Source organism: Sinocyclocheilus anshuiensis, unplaced genomic scaffold (assembly GCF_001515605.1).
Source record: "Sinocyclocheilus anshuiensis isolate Anshui unplaced genomic scaffold, SAMN03320099.WGS_v1.1 scaffold894, whole genome shotgun sequence".
NCBI lineage: Eukaryota > Metazoa > Chordata > Actinopteri > Cypriniformes > Cyprinidae > Sinocyclocheilus > Sinocyclocheilus anshuiensis.
In genome coordinates, this window is record NW_015536505.1 from 350,850 (window position 1) to 361,074 (window position 10,225).

General features: G+C 34.5%; 1 protein-coding gene across 4 annotated transcripts in view; it reads left to right on the forward strand.

Annotated features, from left to right (window-relative positions):
- LOC107691124 (epidermal growth factor receptor-like) overlaps positions 1-10,225 on the forward strand; it is a 69,046-nt gene that overhangs the window by 56,727 nt on the left and 2,094 nt on the right. For 2 of the 4 annotated variants that reach the window (XM_016489605.1, XM_016489622.1), the window contains exons 20-26: positions 1,422-1,607; positions 3,308-3,463; positions 3,824-3,899; positions 4,168-4,314; positions 5,878-5,975; positions 6,048-6,212; positions 8,876-8,923. In XM_016489605.1, the coding sequence (XP_016345091.1) occupies positions 1,422-1,607; positions 3,308-3,463; positions 3,824-3,899; positions 4,168-4,314; positions 5,878-5,975; positions 6,048-6,212; positions 8,876-8,923 (876 nt within the window). The remainder of the gene's footprint in view (positions 1-1,421; positions 1,608-3,307; positions 3,464-3,823; positions 3,900-4,167; positions 4,315-5,877; positions 5,976-6,047; positions 6,213-8,875; positions 8,924-10,225) is intronic. The other 2 variants (XM_016489613.1, XM_016489627.1) reach the window with 1 other exon arrangement.

The window sequence follows — 10,225 nt, forward strand, 5'->3', positions numbered from 1 at the left end:
ACTTAAATTAAATAATTTTATATATACTGATTTATTCATTAATGTGTAATATGTTATATTACACGTTTTATACACGTTATATGTTATAAACAAATTATGAGCTCTAAAAGATTTTCAGAATTTTTACAACTCTTTTGCTTTAGACCATAAAAAAATGTTAAATCTTAAAATAAAATGTTAAGGTTACCACTGCATCTTTCTGAATTTTTTTTTTTTAAATGCAGTGATTGAATATGGTTTATTTATAGTTATTTTCAAATTTTCAATGTACTATCATTATAAAAGAACTTAATTATTGTTTATTTAATTCTAACAAATTCTAAGTTCTTTTTAAAAACTAACCAAAATTAAAAATAATTTGCTTATAATTTCTGCACAGAAGAGACTTGGTGTTGTTTCCAAACAAAAGGAAATATATCGGTATCGGCATCGGTTATCGGCCAAAATGAGTTGAAAAATATCGGCATATCGGATATCGGCAAAAATACAATATCGTGCATCCCTACTAATTACTCAAGCCTGCTTTAGCGAGTGAAATAAAACATTTTACATTTTGACAAAATTTGAAAGTTGGCTTTGTATTTCACTAAAATAAAACACTTTTCTCTACATTCTTTGCCTATAATGTGATTATTCATGCATCTGTGCTGTATCTTTGTGATCCAGTTAACATGTCAATTATTTCAGTAAACACAGACAGTAAAATCAACATTTCGTCATTCTAGTTAAGATGATGATTGTGCAGAAAAGGCCTTATTCTCCAATGACGAGCGCAGCTGAATTTTATACTACATAACCTTGAGTTAAAGGGTAACCTGACCAGTTCCCGCTGGATGTTGTGTGGAGTTGATATAGAACAGAAAACTTGGAGGAGGAATTCCTGCTTTCTGCATGCGCTCCATCACTGCAACAGCAAACAAGACCTTTCTAGCACAAAGAATGTAATTTCCTCCAATATTCTCTTTGATTGTGAGGATGTGGCTGCGCAGGCCGCTTCTCAAGGTCACTTTGAAGATAACTCATGTATGTAAACACCCAGTACAGTATAACTTTTTGAGAGTCTGCAGAAACTGAAATCTAACAGATCTGCACAGTCCTTTGAATATTAAAAAGAAAAAAAAAAGAATGGAAAAAATAAATGAATCATTTTTTGAAAGGAAAAGTTTGTTAGTAATGGCACTAAGTTGTCTTGAAAAAAACCCAAAAACAGATTATGTTTCTGCGAAGTTTACTTTTTCCTGAAGCGTTTTTCTTCAGAACTCCAGGCCTCCATCCCTGCAAATATTTTGTAATGCGCTCTAGGCACCTCATTTGTTAGTTTTAAGTCTGTAGGGACTATACACAGCGACTGTTTTTGTCAGTGCTGCTGTATACTATATATATGGTGCATTTGTGCTGACCTCATTTGTTTGTATCTAAAGGAGGCCTATGTGATGGCGAGCATTGAGCATCCTCACGTGTGTCGTCTGCTCGGCATCTGCTTGACCTCCAACATCCAACTTATCACCCAGTTGATGCCCTACGGCTGTTTGCTGGACTACGTCAGAGAAAATAAGGACAACATTGGCTCTCAACACTTGCTCAACTGGTGTGTGCAGATTGCTAAGGTAAATGGATTGTTCTTTTAATTGTGTTTTTTTATTTAATCTCATCTCTTCTGCTAACCACTGAGTCATTTCGTTTGATGATGAACATATTTTGAGATGTCAATTTAATGTGTCAATTTAATAAATATTCTAATATATTATTATTTTTATTTTATTATTTAAATGTATTATTTTAAATACAATTATTAATTACAATTATTAGCAGTTAATTTGATTAATGATTAATTGATATGCTTCTCTAGTTTAGTTTACACCACAGTATTTTCTCCCATTTCTCAATTGCCCTATTTGAAAGAAGGAAAAAGGTGAAAAATGCAGTTTAATACATCATGTTTAAAGTAAAACTAGAAGATGTATGAATATATTTTTAGATTTAGAATGAACTGATATGCCTATCCAGGTTTCTTGCTGGTGATATGAAACTAAAAATAGGTAATATCACTCACAACTCACAAATATTCAAAATTTTTAGTCACATCTAATTTCTGAAGTGCAAATCAGTAGCTGTGAAGATTCTTTTAGCAGATAGGCTGCACTGCTGAGGGAATAACATTTCTTTTTTGAGAGAAACTTTGATCAGAATATGACTAGAAAATGTAGCGATATGGTTGATATGATGATTTAACATTCCGAGAAAAGCTTGATCAAATATACTTTCATGTTCTCAAATACTGTCTGACTTTTTTGAATATCGTCAATTTGCACAGTAATTTCTGTAACAGTTGTGTTTCCCATTATCCCCTAATGATCCATACAATATTTTCCCTTATCCATGCACTTCTTAGAGTCTATTTACACTTATTTTACTCGATCAGTCACTTAATGACATTTGATTTGATGATGAAATGGCAATTTTCAATATTCAGTACAATTAATAAAATAATTAAAATAAATTATTTTAATAATTTAAAATTTTAATTATTAAAAATAAGTATTTTACTATGTTATTTTTATTTTTATTTCATTTAAATTTATTATTTTAAATAAAATTATTCATAATGATTATCAACAATTAATTTGATTAATTATTAATTGATGGGCCGCCCCAGTTTAATTTACTAATCAGGGCACTTCTTAGAGCCTATTTACCTTTACTTTAGTCACTTTACAGTCGTGATTAGTCAGTTTGCTATCAGTAAGTTCCATTTACATTCAAAATGCATAAAAATCTACTATTCATATATGCAAATAATAGGAAATCATTCACTTCTGTGATTTGTATTTATTTTATTTTTTTAAAGCTGCATATTGAAGTATTGCAGTGTTTGATTACCACTATTTTCCCCTCCATGTGTCTCCATATGATGACATTGTTCCGTTTGGATCTGATAAAGGTTCTGTATGTGGCTCATAAACACTTTACACTTGGTCTTTTCATGATTGCATGATCGAACTGCCAAATGTAAATAAATGCTCCTGTATCATTAAATATTTAGAAGCTTTTGGGATGATATGCGGACATGAATACTAATTAATAATAATAATTTATGCATTTAGCAGACGCTTTTATCCAAAGCGACTCACAGTGCATTCAGGCTATACATTTTTTACCAGTATGTGTGTTCCCTGGGAATCGAACCCACGACTTTTTGCGCTGCTAATGCAATGCTCTACCACTGAGCCACAGGAACATGAAGGCCAGTACATCATTATATTAGCTCATGTCAACAAATCTTTTGAATTTCTCTGACTTTTATTAGGGAATGAGTTACCTAGAAGAGCGCCATCTTGTGCACAGAGACTTGGCTGCTCGTAATGTGCTGGTGAAGACCCCTCAACATGTAAAGATCACTGATTTTGGCCTGGCCAAGCTGTTGAATGCTGATGAGAAGGAATATCACGCAGATGGTGGAAAGGTCTGTTATTTCTTTTTGTGAGAAAGTGGATGACAGAATTTTAGCAGTTTTTCATTTCACTAAGTGAAAAACTGTTCCTAAACTGTCCAAACCAATTAAAAATATTTTGTATAGCTCTTTTCACAGTACACATAATTTACAGAAATTCATACTGTTATGTCTAAAATGCCTTAGTGCTTTACCGTAAACTATTATAAAAACTAATGAAGTGATGATTGTGACCTTATTAGTGTCTCAACAGTATAAGACTAGGACTACTAACAATCAGATGTTCATCTTTAGAATGCATCCAATGTGTTCACTTCCAATTATTACATTTGAAATAGAGATTTCATGTTGTCCATTTATATCCTTCAACAGGTGCCAATAAAATGGATGGCGCTGGAATCCATCCTGCACAGGACATACACACACCAGAGTGACGTCTGGAGTTATGGTTAGCAACAGTTTGCTAGAGAAATATCTGTCATTGCTTTTTTTCAGACATTAAAGTTAACATTAAAAAGTTTTGGTCCATTTTACTTTAGTAGACTTCAGAGTACAAAAGAAAACTCATTAAGAAACAAAAGTTTTCTTTGAAATTGTAGGAAGTGGATAGGGTTGATTTTGATTCATGTTGACTTTAATAGCTTTGTTTTAAAGCTGAGGATCTCTCAGTATTGAATGAATGTATCAGTTGTTCATTGAATGATACACTACTTTAGGTGTGACAGTCTGGGAACTGATGACATTTGGAACAAAGCCCTATGATGGAATTCCTGCAAGTGAAATTTCCGAAGTTCTAGAGAAAGGAGAAAGACTTTCACAGCCTCCTATCTGCACCATTGATGTGTACATGATAATGGTCAAATGTAAGTTTGATTCATTGCTGTATTGTGAAGTAGACATATGTAGTACTTTCTTCCTGTTTAATCAATGGTTCTGTCAGGACCACTATCGTCAAATATGATTGACGATTAGCATACAGTTTGGATTGGCGGTATGGTTCTGGGCAAGAACTCCCTGCGCATCCATGCAGCCTAGCATGGATCAGAGCAGGGAGAGCAGCAATAACCCCCCAGGGTAAACAGAACAGAACCAACATAAATGTATTGCAGATATTGTTAAAGTTCAGTCATTAGTCTGAATTAGTCTGATTCAAAGGATAATCAGAAGGCTGAATCCTGACTGACAGAGGAGGAGTTGGGGATGGAGGAGGGTAATTAGCTATTGAGCAATGCGAAAACTGCTGATAATACTGAGGGACCTTATATATGAATGCTTAGGTGTCGTATTCCTATAGGTAGATGGGGATCAGCTGAGAGTCAGCTGATGCAAGCTTGACTAACGTGACCTGCCAGAACTAACGCTACACTTGATTTTTCACACATGAAACCCATTAATATGCCATACAATTGTTAAATCTATTTTTCCAGTAAAGGTATCCCATCTATTTGGAAAAGCAATGGCTTTGTGTGTTTTATACATATTGTTTCCATAAATCAATTGTTATGAGGGGGAACCAGTGACAGATTTAGTTCCCTCTGTAAGATAATATATGAAGAAAGCATGAAAAACATTTTTTTAATCTACTTAGCAATTCATCATTCTGTATATAGCTGTAGTAGCGTTTACTCTTTATTTAGGGATGCACTGATCATTTAATACCGATTTACTTAATTATTAATATTATTATTATTTTATATTATATTATTAAATTGATAATATTGTCAAGTTATGGCTGACTAACTTCAGTAACACTTTAGAGTAAGGAACACTTATTCACTATTAACTTCGACTTTTCCCTCAATAAATTCCTAATTTGCTGCTTATTGATAGTTAGTAAGGTAGTTGTTAAATTTTGGTATTGGGTAGGATTAGGGATGTAGAATAAGGTCATGTAGAATAAGGCATTAATATGTGCTTAATTAGTACTAATAAATGGCTAATATTCTAGTAATATGCATGTTAATAAGCAACTAGTTAAGAGACCCTAAAATAAAGTGTTACCCTAACTTCAAATGACATTTTGTTTAATTAAATTCAAAATAAAACACTAAAACTATCATTCTAATTTCTGAAAGTAAATTCAGGCATCACAACATTATAGTATATGAAATAAAGATTGAGATTGATGAGATTACTTTGAATAAAATTACATTTAAATGATTAGTATTTTCAAAGATTCATTTTGAGCATACACAATTAAATATCCAATATCGGCCAATATCTTATATCAAACGATACCTATAAATTAAAAAGTCTCTAATATTGACCAATAACCAATATGATACTGATATATTGTGCATCCCTAATTTAATTGCATCTGAACAAAAAAAAAACGAGTTTGAAGCAACATTAGAGTGGTTAGGAGATGATACGTTTAGAGTTTTTTTCATCATCTCCTTTATCATCATGTCACTGTTTTCATCCAGGTTGGATGATTGATGCAGAGAGCAGACCTCGCTTCAGGGAGCTCATCGCGGAGTTTACTAAAATGGCACGTGACCCGTCCCGCTATCTCGTCATTCAGGTAAGAGAAACACAAATCTGAATTCTTCACTGGAGCATTGCTGATCACTGATCCGTGTTTTCCTGTTAACAGGGTGATGATCGGATGCATTTACCCAGTCCTTCTGACTCCAAGTTCTACCGCAGTCTGATGAGCGGAGAGCTGGACGAAGCCGTGGATGCAGATGAGTATTTAGTGCCCAATCACAGCTTCTTCAGCAGCCCCAGCACCTCCCGCACACAGCTGCTGCACTCTGTGGTAATACACACAGACACGCGCTACTGGTCCATATTCAGTTCATGAAATGCCTTCCTTACATTCTGTTAGTCATTTCAAATACCAGCTCATTTCTAATATACAGTTTCAACCTCATTATAAAAATGATAAAGACACCGTACAACATAACATGACAGCAAGAATGTTTTTTTTTTCTCAATTGAAAATAAGAGATTAAAAATGACACGTTAGCGTTAAAAGTTTTTTTTTTTTCTTTTATTCAGCAGGGAAAGTCAGCATTAAATAAGTGACAGTAAAGTTTTTTACATTGTTACAAAAAATATATTTCAAATAAATGCTGTTCTTTTGAACTTTTTTTTTTTTAAATCCTGAACAAAAAATATCATGAAAATATACATGAAAAAATATTAAGCAGCACAATGTTTTCAACACTGATAATAAGAAATATTTATTGATCGTGTGACACTGAAGACTAAATTACTTTTTAAAATGTATTAAAATAGAAAGCAGTTATTTTAAATTTCACAATATTACTGTTTTTTTTGATCATGTAAATGCAGCCTTGCTACCTAAATTACCAATATTAAAATGTATACTATTTTGTTTAAATAAATAAAAATAAAAAATATATAAATAAAAATAAACTCAATAGTTAAAAAATTAAGTTTATGTAGGCATCACAGCATCTTAATTACAATATGAAAAATGAGTATTCATTTTCAGTTAAAAACTGTTTTACATTTTACATTTAAAGGTCCCATGGCATGAAAATTTCACTTTATGAGGTTTTTTAACATTAATATGATTTCCCCTAGCCTGCCTATGGTCCCCCAGTGGCTAGAAATGGCGATAGGTGTAAACCGAGCCCTGGGTATCCTGCTTTGCCTTTGAGAAAATGAAAGCTCAGATGGCCCAATCTGGAATCTTCCCTTTATGTCATCATACGGGGAAAGGTTACCTCCTCTTTCTCTGCTTTGCCCGCCCAGAGAATTTGGCCCGCCCATGAGAAAATGAGCTACTACCGTGCGAGGCGAGCGCAATATTTTTTTTTCCTCGAGAGACATCATGGCTTGCAAACGAGCGAAGCATGGCAGTTGCCCCGCCTCTCTCCTCCTCATTAGCATTTAAAGCTACAGACACAGAAATGGCACGTCCTAAGGAAAGCTCATTGTGGGACTGGCTCGTAGTGGCTGAAATTCTGCACCAAGGCTGAATTTCGGGAAAGAGACTTCAGATACAGTACTAGGGACCACTTAGGCCTATATAAAAGCATCCAAAAAGCAGCATGTCATGGGACCTTTAAGGGCGTGCACGAATATCGGCCAATATACATCCAATATTACACAATGCCAATAAGTGAAGAAATCTCTAATATTAGCCCATAACCGATACTGTGTATTGTGGTTCCATTGGAAAAAAAAATAGATCATAGTAGGCGAGCAAAAATCAAATTTAGAGTTCTATATTCTGTACTAAATTATATACTAAATGAATGCAATAGCCCTATGGACAGCCCATCTTAAAACCTCTGTCACAGCTAAACAGTCCTTGCGGTACCAATAATACAGTGACTGGATGCGATATCAAATCTGATTATCAGACAGTGTTGTGTGCTTTCACTCGAGGACAGAAAGTTCATATTGCAGAGGCGTATGTACCTGGCCTGATTTTCGTCTTCTTCTGGCCTGGCCTCCTTCACCCTCTTCCTGTTCCGCTGTCCTTCTGTCTCTCCGGCCTCTCCCCCGCTTCCTCCCAGCTGCCTCCTGATTAATGACCATTCCGCAGCAGAAAAGCAAAGCATGTCTGTCCAAGAGGACTCGCCAGGCCTCAGCGTTCTGAGTGTTTCCTGGCCTCAAGCCTGCCGCTGAGTACGCGTGCAAAGCTTCTTCAGCCTTTCAAGTCTTGATTTCTTTCACGGGCAACGCTTGTTACATTTTTTTTGGCAGAATGAAGACCTTGAGCTCAGACGGAGTCTTCTATAACACAGTCATTGAGGCATAGCCATTTAAGGCTGTAGTTTCTCTGACAGATGGTAGCTTATTTAGCTTGTGTTTTTTTCCCCCTAGTTCCTTGTGTTTTATGAACGCGTTTTGTAATGGTCCAGGAGCCTCAATAAGGCTGGGTTCTGTTCTCCTCGAAACAGGTACAGGTCTGTTTTGTGCACGTGGTGTTGACTACAAAGATTTAACCAGTCCTCAGTCATCATCTTTATATGTCAGTTGAATGGATTAACCATTGTACAAACATCGACTAGAAATAATGCAAAAAAATACATTACATTACATGTGTACTACATCACTATCACAAGGGTCTTCAAAACGAGCTCGGTAGTTGTACAGTACTGCATTTTTTTTTAAATGTTGATCTAAATGTTTCATGTCCCCTCCCATATTAAAATGTGTTCATTACAATAAATTAAAATAATGTAGAATGTTAAATATTATCATTTTAATGGCATTGCAATGTATATGCAAGTTATTAAAGGACAAGTTTATATAATAATGCTACACTCAGTAGGGGTTGAATTATTAGAATCACCAATATAATTCAAACAAGCTTCCAACACCCACTTGCACTATTTATAGAAAAACTAGTGAAAGATTTATTTCACAACAGTATTTGGTTTACATTACAAATACATACTTGTTTTTAAAGATTTAATAATAAACACATGGTTATTTTTGTTTCAGAGTCTCAACAGTAGCATTGGGAACTGTCATAGCAGAAACGGGGTAAGTTACTCATATCAAATCAAATTAAATTAATTTTATTTATAAAGCACAATAAAAACAAGAGGAGTTGACCACTGTGCTGTAAAAACCATACTAAAATAAACATCAAAAACATAAAAAGTGTGTATACACTTTATAGACTGCAATGCAATAAGGGGAGGAGACATCAAAACACTAATAAGTGATTCACCTTAGAATGTAGGAGCATTTATAAGTTTGGGTTTTTAATATAGAAGTAAATTCAGATTCAGATTAAACTAATCTGGGGGAAACCAGAAGACTATTCCACAGTTTTGGCCCAACGGTGGAAACAACAAGTCATGTCACAACATATGTCTGAATCTCAGGACCATCAAAAATCTTTGCTCAGATCACCTCAGAGATCTAATAGATGTATTTCCATTTAAAAGGTCAGAGAGACAGTTAGGTACCAATCCGGTCAGAGCTTTAAACACAAAAAGTACAATTTTAAAAACAATTCTGTCATGGAACAGCAGCCAGTTCAGAGAGCATAATATAGGGGAGATATGATCAAATTTCCAGGTGCCAGTCAGGAATCTGGCAGCTGCATTTTGAACCATTTGAAGACAATTGATATTAGATTGACTTATTCCAATATGAAGATAATTGCAGTAGTCAAGTCAAAATGTATCACTCTCTCAAACTCTGCAAAATGTAAGAAACTCTTTGGGGTGGGAGGGGGGTGGGGCTGAAATGATTTAACTACAGCATTTTTGTGCAGAATCAAAAACAACACCCAAGCTTTTCACAGAAGGTTTTACATATAAGAGAGCAAATCTCCCAAGTCACAATCAGAGATACCTAAAGTGTTTGAAGGCCCAAACACAATAACATCTGCTTTGCTTTCATTAAGATGTTAAAAAAAAATGAAAGAAAACTTGATATCAGACAGACACACGGCTAAAGGACCTTAAGCCTTTTTTGTCATTGTGCTTCAAGGGCAAATAAATTTGGGAGTCACCATCATAAAAATGAAAGGACACCCCAAGCTTCATAAAAATACAACCCAAAGGAGGCATATATCATGAGAACAGAACAGGGGCCAAAATGGAGCCCTGAGGTACTCCATAATTCAAAACCGAAGTAGATGAAGAAAAACCATCAAGACAAACCTAAAAAGTCAGACATCAAGACAGTATCACATTGCTAACTAATAAATCACACAACCAAATAAATAAATACAATAGATTTTAAGATTGCAATAGCAATTGTTATAGCATGTGGTTATAGCATGCGCATTTCAGTTTTAATACTTCTACAAAATAAATTATCTTGCATATA